Source organism: Thalia democratica, unplaced genomic scaffold (genome assembly GCF_965202585.1).
Source record: "Thalia democratica unplaced genomic scaffold, ktThaDemo2.hap1.1 HAP1_SCAFFOLD_1378, whole genome shotgun sequence".
Taxonomy (NCBI): Eukaryota; Metazoa; Chordata; class Thaliacea; order Salpida; family Salpidae; genus Thalia; species Thalia democratica.
Genome location: NW_028140248.1, coordinates 1 through 20004, shown reverse-complemented (window position 1 = coordinate 20004; position 20004 = coordinate 1). Strand labels below are relative to the sequence as shown.

At 26.2% G+C, this 20004-nt stretch overlaps 1 protein-coding gene across 1 annotated transcript; it reads right to left on the bottom strand.

The window, feature by feature from the left end:
- Positions 1-17061: 17061 nt before the first annotated feature.
- Positions 17062-19115, bottom strand: LOC145848396 (uncharacterized). The gene is made up of 2 exons (XM_082953888.1): positions 19025-19115; positions 17062-17690 (listed from the first exon to the last, which is right to left on the bottom strand). Exons 1-2 carry the CDS (start codon positions 19113-19115, stop codon positions 17074-17076), a joined length of 708 nt encoding a protein of 235 aa, XP_082810014.1. The 3' UTR covers positions 17062-17073.
- Positions 19116-20004: the final 889 nt, after the last annotated feature.

Sequence of the window (20004 nt, the reverse complement as noted above, 5' to 3'; positions counted from 1 at the left end):
CTATTTCGATTTGTCTTTCATAATAGTGTTTCGTTTTTAGTTTCCCTTATGTCATCGTTGATACTTTTTAAAGTTAAACGCATTTTTGAGAAATGTTTTGTAACTGATGATTTTATTGTTTGGTAAAATCTGGTTTTATAAAAAAAAAAACTATTTGTTGTGGAATTTCGTAGTTTGAAAGAAATTGTAAAATAAGATCATTTAAGTAATAAGTTAAGTTTTGAGAAAAATATTTTAAATTAATTCTTTAAATAAAATTTTTGAATCAAATAAAAATATCATTTCAAAACAGTTTTGTTATTGAAAAATAGTTGCTTACCTTTTAAAATTTCAAATAATCATATTTTTTGGTTGTTATTGTTTCTCAGAAATAACAACTTTAGAATATATATCCGAACTTTATAGTTTATAAAGCATGATTAAAATAAAACAAGAAAATACAGAAAGTACTTTTGTTTTCATAACTAATTGTTTAACAATTAAACAACAACAACAAAATACCAATTATTTCATTGATATTTAAAAAATGAAGAAAAAATAACAGTCTATAATTTATACAGGACAAAACGCTGGCTAGATAACAGTTAAATAAATTAGAGACAAAATCTTTTGCTTTTAGACCTTTAAAGGTATCTAATTGCTGTGCGGGTCAATAATATAAGTTTTTTTGTGCATCAGATCCTAGTACAAAATATCTTAAGAGCTTTTTTCGTCTTTAAATAAACTCAATTTTATTTAAAAGTTACGACATAATATTAGTTTATACTTATTTGTTGTTAAAATTTTCTTCAAAGCATTAATAAGTGTCTTAAAACAATATTTTTTTTAAACAATTTTAAAAACTATATTATATTAAATAGGTTTTATAACAATAAAGCATATTTTTATTAAACTTTAAAAAAATTATTAAAACAAACTAATAACTTTATTTTTATATTAACACTTATTTTAATATTTTACATAACAAGTATTCGAACTGTATTTTTCTACTCATAATAAACATCAGCTATTGTTTTATTTAAATTACTAGTTTAACTTTTATTACAGCATTCAAAACTAAACTAGTAGTAAAGTTTTTGATTACTTATAACAAATAGTTTTTACTATTTATCGAAAAATTGCAAAAGAGTTTAAATATACTATGATATAATATGTAGTTTTAAAATAGTCGTGTTAAATTTTTTTTTTAAGAAAATTAAAAACTTTATTTTAAAGTATAATAAATTTCATCTAATGTTTTTGATTTTTTTATGAGGTTTTAAAATAGTAATTAAGTTAAAATTATGTAATTGTTTTGTTTTTTAATTTCTTACAACTAAGGTTTAACTTAACATATCATTCCTCAAAAATATTTTATTCATATTATATCTATTATTAATATTGTTCCTAATTTATGTAACTGTTTTTTTGTTTTATCAATTTTATTTTAATTATTTTTACTTAAAACAATTAAAAAAAATTAAGCTCTAGGAGAGTATTAAGAGTATTTAAAACTTCGTTGAACTATACTAAACTTCATTTAAATTTTATATCGATGTTATCTGCTAATGTTTTGAATTAGTTTTTTTCTGTATTGTACAATAGACAAAATTTTTCAATTGAAAAATTTATTAATTTCATTTGGATAGTCAAATAAATATCTCTGGTCGTATATTAACTTAACTTGTTTTTGAACAACACACCTCTTAATTTCAGAAATTATAAAACTTTTAATTCAGTATTTTCAAACTTTCTATAAAGTTATCTTGTAGCTTCTATCCAGCTAAAGATGAATAATAACAATTTAGAAAAAGGAATCAATATACCACCAGAGTATAGCCGAATAATGTTAAAATTGTATCAGTGTGGCAACTGTAAAATAAATAAAAACAAGTTGGTTGATATGAAAACTATTTTTGGTGGGCTGACTAAACTAAAACTGTATGCTAAAAAATCCAGAGAGTTTTTTTATATTTATTGCATTAAAAAAGAGAGATAAGAATGATTTTACTTGTAAGGAATGCTTTAACTTATATGTGACTGACTTTCTACAATGTTCACAGTTAATGCTTCCTACAAAATATCACAATAAACCATCATTAAATGTTGAAGAATTCAAAAAAAAAGTTTGTTTGTATCCATCTATTGATAAAAACAGATATTGTTCAAAATCCAGATGAATTAAAAAACAAAAAGTTATTCTGCCAAAAAATATTTTCTGACCAAAAATTTAAATATTCTAACTCTAAAATTGATTTGTATCAATCTGAGAACACTGTTGGAATTTTTTGGGACATAGAAAATTGTCGCCTTAGTAGTAATCATTCAGCAAAAAAGTTTATAAATAGTATTAAACAGAAATTTAAACAAAATCTTAGAGTTAAAGAGTTTGTTGTTGTAATTTCATGCAACATAGATAAACAAGCAAGCTATGTTAAAGAACAGTTGTTTGAAATGAAGGATGGAGTAACATTGATTAACCATACCGGTGATGATCCAAATGCTGCAGATGATAGACTTATGGAGGAAATAACTGACTTTACACGTGACAAAAAGTATTTACCTTCACTAACTCATATAGTTGTTGTTAGTGGTGATGGAGACTTTTGTAGTAGGTTGCTATCATTAAAGGTACAAGGTTACTTGATTTATAACATTCATTCTGAAACCTGTTCTAATGAACTTCAAAAACTTGCTCATACTGCTGTTAGTTTTGAAAAGCTTCTTGCAAAATGTTAATTTAAATTCAAACTTATTTGTGTAAGTTTTATAAAGTATATGTATTGTTCCAAAGCAAAATTATTTCTTATGATTAAAAATATTTTTTATTATTCATTCTCTTATAGCTACCTTCAATAGCTGTTCAAAAAACGTTTAGTATTATTCCATGATTTTCTCCATATAGTAAACATTATTAATTGGTATATACATTATTTAAATTGCAAGGTTGCCTTACATTCATGATATTCAGGACACTCAAAATAACTCAGGACATTTTGAATTTTTATATCTTAGGCCAACTCAGATTATTATTTATTTGTAAACTCAGGCTGACTGTAAACTCAGATATATTTTTTTTAAATAATCTATGGATAGTTTAGAGATTTTTAAAGAATCTCAGGACAGGTTTTAATCTAAATCTTAGATGATATTTTGTTTAATAGTTGTTTTTTTTGATTTTTATTTACTTAACTTATTGACTTTTGAAGTTTATTTTATTCTTTTAAGTTTTTAAGGGTTTTAAAGACTCAATAAACTCAGGATAGTTTAAGGTCACTCTTCAGTTTTTAGTCATTAAGACAGTTTTTAGACTCAAAGAATGGCAACCCTGTTGTTGCTAACTAAAAGAGGTCAAATAAAAATTATTTTACTATTTGAAAACTAAAAGATTTATAACTAAAAACCACCTGTTTTTATTAAAAAAATGTTTTTTGCTAAGTCATATTTGTTTAAGTCAGATTTTTAGTCTTAATTTCTTTCAGAGACTTAGGGACAATAATTAGTAAAATGTATTTATTTTAAGTTACAAGCATTTAATACAGTTCCATGTTTAAACTATTAAAAATCTAAAGAAATCTTTTTTATTTGCCAAAAATCAATATTTATTTTTTTTTTAAATTTAAATTAGTAAGAAATATTACTAATAATGTAACAAACAAGTCTAAATTGTTTTTTTAAATTACCAAGGATAAAACAAAATATTTAAATTAACTTTCAAAAAATAAACTTAAGTTTTAATTAAAAATTTTATTTAGTAAACTCTCATATTTATTTACTAAATTATAACCAAATATTTTTAAGCGTTTCCTTAGTACATGCAAATGTTAAGTATAGTATATGAAAGTTTTCTAATATTAGAATATTTATCTGTTTTTTTTACAAAACAAACTGTTTTAATTAAGTTTTATAAAATTCACTTCAAATATACTGCTTAATTTTGTTTTACTAAAATAAAAAAGCCACTAATTTTTATTGAACATTCTAACTTTAAAAAAATGTATTGTTTAATGTTTATGTTACCAATTCTTTTTTGCCGACTTTTGCTTATATTTTGGATTAAATCTGCTCAGATTTTTTGTGTTTTTTACATTCCTTTTATGTTTTAGTTAAGTTTATATGTTAGTATTAAGTTTTATAGTTCAAATCAAAGCTCACTGGTATTTAAATATTTTAATTTTTTTAAAATTTTACTTTGATAATACTTTTCAATTTTGCTAAACACTAAATGCTTGCTTCATTTGAAAGCATGATAAAGCGTTTGAAGGTTGACAACTGAAGTTTTTCACTTATGACTGACTGAGGAGTCCTATTAGGACGAAATTGGTCACAGTCTACCTAAAGCTTGTAGTCTGATGATCGAATTGGCATGATCAACCCTTTGTTAAATTTGAGCTTGTCTCACTGCAAACGAAAGTCCAGGCTTCTGCTCTGCAGACTTTCGCGAATATTTTTGTTGGTAATACTTAAACATAAAAAAGGTGAAATAAAAAAAAATAGCCCAAATGTAAAAAAAAATATAGAACTTATATGAAAGTATATAATGCTATTTAAAAATTTTGGTTGTTGTATTCGTTTCAACTTCGAGTAATTAGTGTTTTAAAAGTAGTATTTTATTTATAATTGTGCAAAACTGTTAAACTTCATATTTTAAATCTTGTACTTCTAGTGAAAACTCAAAACATGATTATTTGTTTTTTATTTTGTCGATCTTTATCAATATAGTTACACACTTCTTTTACATGTTTAGTTTTTTCAATAGTTATGCTTTAAACAAATAATAAAATTAGTATGTAAAGCTGTAAAAGAACCCAAGTAATGAATTCAAATTTGTAAAAGTAATGTATGTTTTATATAAAAAGTAATTGAAGAGTAAGTATTTTTTTGATGCATTTAGATGTTTTAAGTTTAAAGAGTAGTTGTTTTTAACAAAAAAATTCCATTGAAAGAAAAAAAAAATTATTGGTAAGCTTGAATGTCTTACACTTTAACTCAATTTAATAACTTTTTTGAAATTTTTTAATAACTCTTAAAATAAAAACTTTGTAAAGATAAACTTTTAGTTATGGTCATAGAGGTAAGAGATAAACAAGTTATTACATTAATAACAGTGTTACCACGCGTCATGCTAAGTCAAAGTAGAAAGTTTGTAGCTAAGAATTACTAATATAAATAACTAGAAATCTGACAAATAGTTTATATCATGGTTTTAAAATGCGTACTTACTTAGTAAAAGTGCGTAATATAAATAATGCGTACTTATAAATTTATGAGTACTCAAAATGCGTATTTAAGTGAAAATGCATACTCAAAATGTGTACATGAGGGAAGGTCAAATTCAGTCTAAATAGGTCAAAATCTATAAAAGTCAGGCTAATTTTACAAAATTTTGCTATCAACTCTGTAATAATTAAGGTAAGAGTTGTTTTTCTGCCAGTTAAAAAAAGTGAAAAGAAAAGACTTATTCACTAAAAACATGTAGTATAAGGGAATTTTAGTAAACCAATTGTTTTCAAACATCCAATTCAATTGTTTATAAAACTTTAAAAAATCTGTTTAAATGGATGATTAAAAACTGTATTCTAAAGAAAAAAATGCTGACTTTTTTTTTGTCATAAAGTTATTATTTAAAAGATTCTTTACAGAAGATTCCAGATTTAGATATTGCAACGAGCATTGATTAATAGTTTGAAACCCTAAGTTCAAAAATAAAATAGATTGTATATTTTTGATTAAGTTTTTAAATTTCTGAGAAAATTGATGATGAAAAAAATGAGCTCAATAGGTCTGTAATATAATCTAATTTTACAAAGGATTATAAAGAGTGTTTAAAATAGTGTATACAAGCTTTCTTATAGGTCAAGTCTAGCTGAGGTTAATAGGGTTAATCCGATAACTATTAATGTCTTTCATCTGTAAAAAGATGAGTTATCAACTACAATAATTGTGGTTTTTAATTGAATTATAACAACTTTAAAGTTAAAGAAAAACTTTTGTGTTTAAATACTATTAACAATGAAAAATCTGAAACGATAATTAAAATAAGTACAAAAACACATGCTTAGTATGAACACTGATATATAGTAAAATGAGCTATAGTTCAATTATGCTACATCCCCTCCAGCTCATTTAAGCACTCTTCCTTTTATCTTGGAGTATTCCACTCTCAAGCTTTTCTGGTGCATTGAAATCTTTGAACCCCACCAAGGCAAGTGGCACCTTATTTTCTATGGGGACTGAATGATCAGGAATGTGTTTACTTATCTCTTTCAATCTCCTGTGTTTGGTCGGTATTGGCTGTTGGGATTTTTCTGTTATGTCTACAGGAGAATCAGGCTGTTGATGATGTACATTGCTCTTGGGTAAGCTAGGTAGATTTTCTGCCAAAAATTAAAAACCTTCTGTTTCTATGTGTCAGTTCTTGAGCCCTCAGTTCTCACTACAAACTGATCATGTGGAAGTACTTCCATCACCGCTACACTCCTGTCCCATTTACGCGACTGGACACCTCCTTGGTTCTGCAGTAAACACCTACTGCCAACATATAGATGTTGAAACTTTCTAGCGTTATGTTCGATTTCTTCTGCATTTGTAAGAATCTTGTATGAAGTACCACTTATTTTAATTTCCATGCTTCTCTCAATACAGGACGCACAGCAGAATTAAAAAAAATAATAGTTTGTTCAAAAATGCGAAACAATATTGCAGCTGACGTCCGTATATAATTTCAGCTGGAATAGAATTTCACCCAGAAATTTATCACTATCTAGACTACATGATTCATTAACATTAGACCTAAATAGTCTTTTTGTTTGCTTTACAGCGACTTCCGCTCTTCCGTTTGGTCTTGGATAATAAGCGGAAGCTATTAGATGTGTAACATCCCAGGTTTTTAAGAACTCTTTTGTAGAACTGGTTAACAATTCTGGTCCACCATCGTTTGATATCTCCTTAGGTGCTCCAAACCTAGAAAATAAGTCTACAAAGGCACTTAATCAACCTACACGAATCTGCTTGGGAGGTTCCGCTGAATGTAGAAACATTTCTGACCAGCCTGACAATCAGTCGTCCAATACTAGAAAATTGTTTCCAGCAATCCGAAAAACCTGTAAATATCTTTCCAAAAGGTCTTGTGGGAGGATTAGATAACTCTGTGGTAATGGAGGTTGAGAAATGAAGTTGCAGCTTTGACATTTTTCTCGAATTTTTACATTGTCCTGTGTAATACCAGGCCAAAAACAATCCGTTGAGCACGATTATGCATTGATGTTACCTCTTGGTATGCTGAATGTAGTTTGTTGAGGACACGAGATCGTAAACTTAAGACACTGCTATTCTGTCCTTGTAATGTATAATACAATCACTAAGTACAATGCACTATCCTATTTAGAATTAGCTGATAAAGTTTCATCCTGTTTTAAACTTCGATCATCTTCAATGCACCTAAAAATCCTTGAAAGTACTTTCTCATTTTATGTCTCTTTCACGATTTCTTCCCAAGTTATTGCCAATGGCTGGCATACTTGATTACTCAATGTAAACATTAAGCAGTAAGAAGTGATTTATCGGTCAAATCATCATTGTGCAAGTTCATTTCATTTGTCAAGGTTAAATAACGTGATGCAGTGTATTAGTGTATGCAGCTAAATTTGTCTTACAAGGCATATAGTGTATTTCAAAGAGCCATGGCAGTGTGCTCTGTTTCAGTTTAATTATACGTGTCTTCTGAATTTTGTTTAAAGCGTGGTCACAAAGTTTTTTTACTAGTGGCTTATGATCCGTAATAACCGCAGTATCTTTGCAGCACTTAATGAAATACTGCTCGAACGACCACGCAATGGCAAGCGATTCCCCTTCAATGGCAGCATAATTAGTTTCTGTTCCATTTGTAAACCTTGAGCCTGAAATTGTCACCTTCCCACTAGTGGTGCAGCAGTCTGGTAAGCGGCTATTGCAGTTGCAATGTTTTCGCATAAGATAGTAGCCCTGTAATAGAATACCAATTTCACTGCTGTGCCATTTAGTTGAAAATCAAATATTATAAAATTAGTCAACCAGAAAGCAAATTAATCTGAACCAAGTTTACATTTTTAAGATATAGCTATAAAAATCAGCCACAATGGATTGCAGTGATATTCTAGTCAAGACCTTCCAGATCGAGTTCCAGAACTGAACTTATTTGTTATTATATTGATATTGTATAGTTCTTTTTTGAATTATGTTTATTATTTTCTATTAATTTTAGATTTTAATTCTAAGATTAATTCTTTTTTTTTTATAGAACATTCTTATAGTGTATTCCTAATAGACTAAATTCTTGTGTAAAATTTTTGGTCATATTTAAAATATTTTCTAAAGTATGATGTTCTTTAATATAAAATATAACCACCAAAAGTCATGCCTAGTTTTTGTAAGTATTAAAGAATACCTTTGAGTACCTTTTAGTTCTAAGTTAAGTTTAAATGCCTTCCCATTTCCTTGCTTTCAATAAAGGAAATTATGTCAAACGAATGCCTAGACAAAGTATTTTCAGTGCTAAGAGCTTCTACTTAATGTCATTGTCACCTACAACTGCAAACATCACGTCTTTTATTGCTTATTACGCACAATTTGTCACAACTTTTCACACTCACTGACTGTTGTGAAACAGTCTCTGCGTTTCTCCAAACACGGGTTGAAAATGTTCTAAATGGTTTATCGTAGTCTTGATGCAGGCTCACAGGTTCTGCTCTTTTTATCCAAATCCCAACTTTTATCACCGCAATTTACTTCATCAGTTTAGCCACGTGTTCTTCTGGCTTAGCCATTATCCTGGGGTTATTTGCCCACATAAGATCGCCAAGTTTGTCATGCGCGCACTTAAAAAGTTGTGCTTACACTTTGGCTGCTTATGTTTGATCCTGTTTTGAATGCCTCCTACCTGCGAATGAAGGCAAGTCATGTTTCTTGGCTGATACCCTGGTCAACTCTTAGCCGAATTGGTTGAGGTGCATTTGGCATTACAACAGTTTTTGATGACCAAGAATTCTTCTCATGTTCAACTTTGTGCAGGTCAAGAAGTCTGCAAACTACATCACATGGTTGATCTGGCGTCTCGTAGTCGCATCCATGAGTTTGGCATTTTATTACAACTATTATAAGTTTAAAATATTTTTCACAAAGAATGTGTTTAAACTCTTTATTAACAATGAAAAATCTGAAATGATAGTAACGTATATATACAAACACACATATGTAATATGAGCACGGATATATAGTAAAATGAGCTGCAGTTCAATTATGCTACAGAAGTTAAAATTACTTAATTATTTTCACCACCTATATTATTTTAAATCTTGTTTCATATAGACTAATTAAAGTATTTAGTAAAGCTTTCTTTTAAGAACTAATGTTATTTTTTGTAATAAAAATGTTAGACCCTCTATGGTAGGGATTGACAAACTGCGAGCATAAATCTTGGCTACATGACAATTCAAATTCTTAAGTAATATTTTAGGGGTCACGCCTCAAAAATTAATGTACTAAAAAGAAAGTTTATTTAGGTCTAATTAATAAGATTTTGATAGAAAGAAAAATATTATATACATGTTTCAAAATTACTACATTTTGAAATTTTATTTCAGCCATAATTCAAAAACTATTTAAATCTTAAGAAAAAAAATGCGTATGTAGATATACTTATAAGTTTATGAAGTTTACTTTAATACTAAATAAAATAGTATTAAGAATGATATGTAAATATTAAAACTTGGATATTCAGTTAATTACCCACATATCTGCGGCCCACGATTTACGTTTTACACAAAAACATGCCTTTACAAAATATTTAAAAATAACTTACTGTTTAATAGAAAAGTTTTGCAACAAGACTATTTGTTTTATAATAAGTAATTTAAGAATGTTGCTTCTTACATTACATTTTTTGCTTTAAATAGTTGGTTACTACTGATTACTACAAATATTAAGAAAAAAGTTTGGCCACAGAATACGTTTTTTTATACATTGCAGCCCGCAACCAACTCAATTACGATAAAAAAAGTGTAACAAATGATCGCAAGTTTACATAGTTTATCATTTCTAATTAACCTGAAGTTAGTTTAATTACAATAAAAACTACCGAAGAAATAACATTTTTAATTTAAGGCTTATGAAAACGTTCTAGAAATTAAACAAGTCTTATATTTGATCATACAACTCGGGTCATCAGACCACAAGCTTTGGTTTTGTTAATAATATTCATTTAGTTGCAACCGAAGAAACTTGCAGTCGTCAATTTACAAACAGTTTATTTGATTAGTTTGATAAGTTTATTCTATGATATTTAACCATAAAGCTTCCGTTTGCTGGTATGATTAGTGACTTTTTTAATAGATAAGTTTGAGAGAAAATATTGTGTTTATACTATAGTGATCAACTAACAAACTTTCATTACAGCACACAATAATAAAATTGAAAACTTTTAAAAGTTTTTCCGAAATTTTAAAGAATAAGTTAGCCGCTTAAGAATATATTAAAACAAGATTATAAACTCAATTTTTAGGAACTTTATAGGAAACAAAAGAGCTTTTTTTAACAATTAAATTTTCTTGTTTTATATAAACTAACAGCTTAGCTTTTAAAAGTTATAATTAAGCGTAGTCTATAACTCAAAGTAGAAAAGCTTGTACATAGTTAAGTTTTAATACTCTTAAATTTTATACTATTAGACAAAAAAAATGTTAAGAAAAAGTGCTCAAGTAGCTTTTGTGTTTTGACTTTTTTTTTTAAAAGAATGTTTATTTCCTATGATGTTCTTTAAACTTTGTAAAAACATTTACTGTTTTTCTATAAAATATTTATAATTCAAAAGTTCGTTTGCAAAACTAAAAAACTTTTACTTTCATGTTAAGTGTGTTTTTATAAGTATAAGACTTTCACAACAAATAAAAATGTTAGTTTTGAAAGAAAGTTAAAAAGTGAAGGTATACTTACTATATAGCACCATTCAAGCACATAGTAAACTACAATAAAAGTAGAATTAATTCAATAATTGATTTTATTGTAAATCTACTTAAACCGTGAGCTTAAAATCTAAGAAATTAAAAAAGTGTATGTGTTTACAGAAAAAAAACGGAACACAAAAAACAAACTTTCAGAAGATTTGATATTCACCCAACATAACGCTAGTACTTTTTATATGCTCCCGAAGATATACAAACTAATTTAAACTAACTTGATTATTTAAGCTTTAAAAATATCATCTGATAATATTTCAAATAACATTGCTTTAATTTTTGTTTGATGACCCTGTTCAAATAACAAGTTTCTAACTATATTATGAAAAGAAAATAGTTTTTGACTTTTCCGTTACAAAACCTTTGCAGGCTTCTCTTTCAATGTAACCATTTTTGCTTCATAAAAAAGAAACTTATAAACAAGGCAACTCTTGTAGTGCTTGCAAGTTTTATCTTGCAATGAAAAAGTTTTAAACTGTTGCTGTTTCAAAGGCTACTTGTATATCTTAACCGATTTTATCATGTTTCTACTGATTTTTTCTGAAACTTTATAATGTAAGTTTTTTTAAACATTGTTTTATCTGAATGTTCGGCTTTGATTTAACTCGGTATATTTGTATTTTTTCAATTTAGTTATTTTAAACTTTGTTTGACAACCTTTTCTTAATAGAATATCTTTTATTCTAACCACTTCATTTTCTCGTATTTCTTTAAATACTAGCCTGTCGTTTCTAATAATTAAATGTTTAAAGATTTTTCTTTCATGATTAAGACGTACAAGAATGGAATTTTAGCATAACTTAACTAGTTAGTGTTTTTTTTTGTAAATTGCGTTAGTGATACTGTTTTCTACTATTTTTACAGTCATGTCAAGAAAAGGAAGTTTGTTCGATGTACTAGATTTCATAGTAAATATAAATGTAGAAGTTAGCATTGGTGCTTTCCAATGTCTTGGACAAGGCACTAAAAGTTATCCGTGGTGTGCGACTCAATAATAAAAAAGTTCTTTGTGAACCAGGTCCTAGGACCAAATATATTGAGTTTTTTTCGTTTAATAAACTACAATAAGATCTTTATGAAGATTATTCAACTTTTGATTAAACTCATTTGCCTTATTATTGTTAGAAACTATTATTATTATACGTAACTTTACTTACAGTTGAAGCAATTATGATTAGAAAAATTAAACTGAAAGTTAACTATCAATTTGGTACTGATAAAGGATCTAGAACAGTTGCTCCCAACCTTTTTGATGTCCCGCACCCCTAAAGTCTCTTAATTTGAACTCGCACCCCTAACACTGTATGCTATAATTATTTATTAATAATTTGATTATAAAATCATTGATTTCAATAATTAATAATTTGTCAAAAGATATGTATAAAAGCAAATACAAAAAAAGTTTGTATGCTTACAACATAAATAGAAACAAGTAGATTGAAAAAGGTAAACGGTTTAAGTTCAAAAAACAATTAATGGCCAGTTTAGAAAATATAATATTTAAAGAATAGACAATTAAAATTCACAGGTGTAAAACTCTAAGAAAGCTTTACTGAAATGTTAATTCTAAACTAACAGCTATTAAAGGAAATTAACAAAATGAATTTATTTCTAGAAAAGCGCTCTTGCTCTATGGCGTATTAATAAAAATTAATTTATTTAGAAAATTAGCACCAACTTCTTTTTATAACAGAATGTACTTTTTAACTATATAAACTTTATAAGAGAGTGAAAATCTCCTTATTTATCCTACAAAAATGAAAAGCCATCTCGCACCCCCTGGAATGCTGCCTCGCACCCCTGGTTGGGAACCCCTGATCTAGAACTACACTTAGTGTTTTTAAATGGTATATTTTTATTCTAATATTCTTTTTTTTTTAATTGATTAGTTTTTATATTAGTATTTTTTTTTTTGATTCCTTATTAAGTTTACTTGTATTTTTGCTAAAATAATAAATTTTGTGAGTACTTGATTTGTTTTGAAAAAAAAGTAAAGTTTTAAAACAATGCCCGAGTAAACTTGTTACATGGAAAAAAAAATATTTGCAACTAATTAGTATCTAAACTTTATGTTTATTGTTAAATTCACATTTGAAATAAAATTACACACTGTGTAACTTTATTTCACAGTAAGCGTATAACTGACTAAACATCATCCAAACATTTTCATAAATTACTTTACCAATTGTTTAAAATAATTAACTGTTTCAAAATTTTAAATTAAAATTAATACTTTTAAGAATCTGGTTAAAAAGTCTTACTTTTTTAATTTAAAAATAAATTATATTTATAAAAAATAAGTAGGAACTGGTAGTATACATAATAATTTATTAAACTTGCGTAATTACACACTATATAACATAATTATACACATATTTTTATATGGTGCTATATTATACGGCACAAAATAAAGTCAGTGTTTTTGCACTATTCGTTGAAACTCATTCATTTATTAATTTATTTAAAATTAAAACAAACTTAACTTTACATAATACTTTAACCCTAAAAACTAAAAGTGTTTATCTTTTATTTTAAAATATTTTTTACAAAATTTCAAACAAAACTTAGAACTTTACACATAATCATAAATAGTGTAAATTTTAGGTGTAAATTTTAGGAAAACTTAAACAAACTGAATTGAAAAGCTTAGTGTTAATATTGATAGAGAACTATCGAATTTTCTTGAAAGAAAAAAATATAGGAATTTCAGGATTACTTAAAAATACCTTATCAACATCGTAACAGTAGTTTTTCTTTATTTACAAAACATTTTAAGCAGTCACAAGTTAATTCCGAATTCTTAAAGTTTTTTTGAACGATGCTTCTCTGTACTTTGTGGTTCGCTATACTTTTAAGAGCTAAATCTAATCTGTATAGCAAAAATATTTTCTAGTAATTAACTAAAAAGTGACTACCAGATTGAAATTGCTAGCTTGTAGTTTTTCAAAATTAATGATTGTTCCAAATATGTGGAGCATATTTTGTCAAAAGCTTGCCTACTGTTATTGATAGTAACTGTTCTGAATTATGTTATGAGAAAAACATGCTTAACTGCAAGTAGTGGTATTATCAATGAGGTCATAAGAAAACAGAAACTGCGCCTACACAGCTTCTCAGAAAACCTTATTTGCACTCTACTGTGACTGTTGGATGCAACCTTTTTGTGTTTTTTACACAATTTTTTTTTAATGGAAGCTTTAATCACATTTTTTTTTGAATTCAAGGCATTCTTGTCATTTTTAAAGTTAGTTATTTTAAAATTGTTTTAAAACTTTTGATTACATTCATGTATAAAGCAAAAATATAAAAGTAATTTTTAGTAACTAACTTCAAAACAGACCCCTTAATAAAGTAGGATACTATAGATTTTTATTTTGGAAAGCATATTTAATTTAAAACATAATATTTTGGTTTTATTAGCTTGTTTGAATAAGTTTTCTCTAAGATTGATAAAACTTTTTGAATAAATTTTTCTATGGGGCATGTTGAAAATTAATTAATTCCTATTGAAAAACATGCAAGATGAAATTTTGCCTTGTAGTACAGTTTTTAAATTGAAAAAAAAACAACATAATTGCGCATTAAAAACTTCTTATATAACTTTGAAACTATCTTTAAAAAATAATGAAAATATAAAACTCAAAAATTTGATGGTTCAAACTGCGTAAATACATGAACTTCAAAAAAGTTACGGAACACATTTCATAAACAAGCAATAAAATCTAAAATAAATATTTTTACAAATGAGCGACCTAATTCTAATTATTCAAGAGAGCGACCTATTTTAAATACGCGAATAGCATTAAATGGAAAAGCAAAATTACTAACAATCTATTAATAAACATACCTTTACTTTAGTTTTACTTGCTAAATTTCTAAAATTTTTATTTATTTGAATTTATTCATACATCATAATTTAAAGTTATTTTTTAAGCTGTTCAATGACTGAAATTTTTTCAAATATCATTTATTATTTATCACTTGAGAATGAAACTCGTATAGTTTTGAAAAGCTTTGTGTAATAAAATATAAAACAAAATAAAAAACCATCAATAATAAGTTGCAAATGGTATTTAAATACGTCCAAAAACCTTCCTATAATAGTATATTTAATATTTGATTTGATATAAAATTTCTAACCTTATAACCTATTTTCTGGTTCCTTTAGTTTTTATTTATTAAAGCTTTATACAACTTAAATCATTTTCAGATATAATAGTTGTGTATTACTACTTTAATTTTTTTTTTTAAGTAAAATGAAACTGCGTTTTGAACACAGCGTTTTACAGCTAAAAAGTGCGTACCATTACGGTAGGGGGTACCTAGGAACTGCGTAGCTAGTCGGTAGGTTACTGTAAGATGAAAAAAAGTTTTTCAAATTGTTTACAAATGTTTTAATGCTTACTGCATATCTTCGGAGCAAAATTAAAGCTTTATTGGCAATTTTTTTTAGTTTTCCAAAATAAATTTTGTGACGTATCAAAAAATCTGAATAAGTTTAGGTAAATTATTTTTTTTACTGTACAAGTTAATCTTTGTTTTGTTTTGTGTATAGGTTAACAAAAAGTGTTTTAAAATCGGCTACCTAAATTGAGTATATGTCAAATATTAACGAAGGGACACTTTTGCACAAGTTGAAAATTACTTGCTTTATTTGTTTTTCATTAATTATATATTTTTACTATTACTGTTACCCTTGACCGTTACCCTTGGTAGGTATCTTTTTATTATTCTTATGTTAACTATTAATAATTTTTTCTTTGAACTATCTCTGTCACCTCTAACCCTTACTCTTGATCATTACCTTTGTACTCTAATTTTTTTAATATTTCAATTTATTGTTCTATCTTAATTGTTTTTTAGATAAATTTCCTTTTTATTTATTTTTTTACTATTGTGCAAAAGTTTTGTCGTGAATATTTGACACGTCCCTACTAAACTCAGTTAAAATTTAATTGATACGTCACAATATTATGTATTTTGGTAACTTAAAAAAATTACCATTAATATTTTATTTATGCTCTGAGGATATGCGTTAAAAATTGAAACAGTTATAAGCAATTTGAGAAATATTTCTTTTTTACAATGAATATTTATCTATTCAGTTTGTATTTATAACTTTGACATTTGTCAAATAAAAAAATGATTCCTAATATTTTTTACTTATGTGTGCTTAAACTTATAAAAATATTTTCAGATAAAACTTAGAATATTTTACTATGATAACTCACATTATAAGTTTTTTAAGGTTAATTTTGTTAAGATTATTATTTTTTAACTTAGAATTTGAAAGTTTAAAAATTTTAAATGTTTTTATTACTTTAAAATTTTTTTTATTTTATCAAAATTTTCTGTCTTAAGAAAAAACTAGTTTAGCTTTTAACGTATGTTTTTTAACTTGAAGATCTAAGCAAAAGATAAAACAATTAAAAAAACTTCATATAATAAATAAAACATAAAAAAATGCAAAACGTTACTGTTACAAATTTTACAATACGAAAAACAGTAACACCCATGAAGAAGTGACAAGTTGAGAAAAAAAAGTGAAAAATTGACACCTTATTCTATTATAAGAGTATCATATCTGTACACAAATAATTATACAAAAATATTTCAACGAAACCTACAAACATTTTCTTAGCTTATTATATTTGTTTGAAGTACTTTTGTATTTCTTCTTCAGCGAACAACTATTATATGTTATTTTTTATGACTTTAAGAAGAAATACAAAAGTGCTTCAAAAAAAAAAAAAAAGCAAAGCAATCTTTTATAATTTTTTGATATGTTTTGTATACTTATGAAAGTAAAATTAAGACAAAAAGCCACAAAAAAACTGATGAGATGCAAGAACTATTAGAGAAACTACGCACTACATTATTGTTGCTATAAAGAATTATACAAAAGCTTTGTTTGTGTTGTGTTAGTTTCTTTTACTTTATTATGGTTTTAGATTAAGTTGTACAAACGAAAAATAAAGACAACACTTGTTGTTTCTGTATGTTTAATTTTCGTTGTTCATTTAGTGAACTTTAATTTAAAAGTTTGTAGACTTACATGTAAAATATAAAATAAAAAGTAGATCTCAATTTATAAAATAAAAGTTTAACCTATTTTACAAAATTCAGGATACTTTGGTTCATGGCAATTAAGGTAAGAGTACTTTTGTCGTTTTCCATCGCATTTACTGTCGCTGATGAAAAAAGTGTTTGCCTTCTCAGATCTTTCTGCGGCTGTTATGCCAAACAAGCTGCCGTGCGTTAAAAACATGACGTCACATTCAGAGATGATAAAGTATTCCGCAAAAGTTTTAAGAATTCTTGACAGCAATAAACCATCGTTGGTATCTTTTGAACTTATGTCTGACATTACGTGTATTATTGAGTCGTCAAGGGAAGTAACGTCGTAATCAAATTCTCGTTTACTTCGCAAAAGCTCGTTTATGGTATTTTGCTTAACCTCATTAGCATCAGATGTTACAAATATACTTAAGTTTTTGTAGGCATTTAACCTTATGTACTGTTGCAAACATTTTACAAAGTTAATTTCGTCTCCCGGCGATAGAAATTGGTTGTAATCTCTTAAACCTGTTCTAATTACAAGCGCAATCACATGGTTTAGTATTTTGTTTTTATCCAAACGGGAGTAATAGTTTTTCATGATTTCTTTAACTTGCGCTGAAGGTCTGACAAGACCATCTATGACGTTTTTCCACGCATTTCCTAAATGTTAAAAATTATAATTATATTCTAATCAGTAGCTCAAAATACGTATTTGTTTAAAAAATCATGATGTGAATTGATCATTCTCCTTAAATTTAAGTCGAGAACTTTTATTGTTATCTATAAAGTAAGAAGTACATAAAAAATTATTCTACTAAAACATAAATTGCTTTTAGTTTCATACGTTATACAATGTTCATGTTTTAAACACGAAGAATTTTGTTTTGTGTTTTAAGCACAAATTAAACCACAATCTAATTTTGTAAAGTTGTATCTAGACATTAAACACGTGACATTTAAATTAAGGTGTTTTTAACACTTAAAATGAAAGTTTCTGTGAACCATGAAATATAATTTTTTACAATTTTAATCATTTTGTTTGAAGAAACAAAAAGCTAAATGTATAGTTTTTAAAGATGTTCAAAAAATACAAATAAAATAAGTAGAATAAATAAAGATTGAGTTAAAATTTTCTTTCTATTTTTAGAACTAAACTAATGAGTAAATATCTATTCAAAATATATGTTTGAGCGTTTGCTAATAAAGAATTCTAGCGAAACAGGTTCACTGGAGTTTATAATAATAACAAATTTTAACAGTATTTCTTGAACTTCCTAGCACCGTTGGAGTGTGTTGACTTCTTAACATACAGGAATATGTGTTAGTGTAATAAAGAAAGAATACTTTTAAGTTTGCTGTTACTAACTAATAGTATAACTATGAAATTAGTCTAGTAATTAAAAATTGAAAAACTAAAAGTAAGTTTAATAAAAGTAGTTTAACCTTTATAATAAGACTGAATTTAAACATTCAATACATAACTTAAATAGGTTTATTTTTAAATTAAAACTAAACTATAACTTACTTAAAAGAAAAAATAACAACTTATGGTAATGATAGAAATATAAAAGCTTTATTATTGTTTAATTGCTAAGTGTTATTAATAAAGTAAGTTTGAAGTTGTCTTATGGTTTAATATTTATAAGAGTTTTGTTTCAACAAACTTATAAATCACTATAATAAAAAAATTCAAGCTACAGTGTTAAAAGTATAAAACTTAAGTTTTAAAACATTAAAAAAAAATTAATATTTATTAAACTAGTACGAACAGTTATACTCTTAATGAATCGCAATTGGTTTAGAAAAAACTTGACTTACTAAATTTATAGTTTTTTTTTGTACGCACAATTTGTTTAAGTTCTATTACTAAAGAAAAAATAAATAGCTCATTATAAATCTAAAAATGCATAATCATCAATTGCATCAGTACAACAAATTTCACTATATTTTATCACTTTAAAATAGTATATAAAGTTTGTTTTCAAAAGTAAAACCTTTAGCGGTTGATTTACAAGACATTTGAGGTAACATGAAGTTCTTCACTATTATCTGTAAAAGCCTTGTTAGAGGGTAGATAAGTACCATTACGTAAAACAAAAAAAAATTATTTTAGTTTACGTATCAACAACACAATGTGTGTAAGTTTCTTAAAGGCCTAGCCCCTTTTTCTTGTTTATACAAAACTCACCTAAAAAAGTGTATTAACTTGTATTATTTAATCAGTTTACTTCGTAAGCCTATAAAAGTACTTTTAAGAAACCTACAATTTTTAGATAGCTTATAACTTTTGTTTAAACTTTCTATTGTTCGTCCTCGGTAAAAAAAAATCTTTCATTCAGCTACTATTTTTTAATTTGATTTGTCTAAGTTGTTTTTAGTAATTGTGTATAGAAACATTAAACTTTTGTCTAAAAAAGTGCTTACTTGTTACCAAAATTCCACTAAACTTTTCTTTTAGATGAATACTGAACAGAGCTTTAAAATTTTGAGAACCACTGACGTATATAGAACATGAACTAACCTTTTTTAATTCAAAATTGAACAATTATACTAAACTGCGGAGTGCTATTTTAAATAAATTACAATTGTAAGCAACAGGAAAACAGTAAAAAAACTGTTCAAACTTTGCAGCTCTGTAAGGTTTGAATTATAAAGTTTTGAAAAAAAAAAAATCATTAAAAAAAAGAAACAAAAACATTGACATAAATAAAATATCTATCTACTTAAAGCACTAAAATATATCTGACAAAAGTTTTTAAACAAAACATATTTACTTAGAATAACTAAAAAACACTACAAATGTATTTTTAGATGTTTGCAAAATCTAACTTAAAATGTAAGTAGCTTGTAGTGCTTTATCTACGTCAACATTGTATAAACTTCATCTTTTATATTTTTTATTATGACTTATTTGCTGTTTTAAAAAGTGGTAGAAAATATTTTAGCTGTATAAATATAGCTTTTTTTTTGAAAT

Excerpts from the sequence above, each read along its gene's own strand:
- LOC145848396 (XM_082953888.1), bottom strand. The coding sequence starts at position 19,115 with ATGGTACTTATCTACCCTCTAACAAGGCTTTTACAGATAATAGTGAAG. Across the intron at positions 17,691-19,024 it reads TTGTAAATCAACCGCTAAAG|GAAATGCGTGGAAAAACGTC; the intron begins GTTTTACTTTTG and ends TTTAACATTTAG.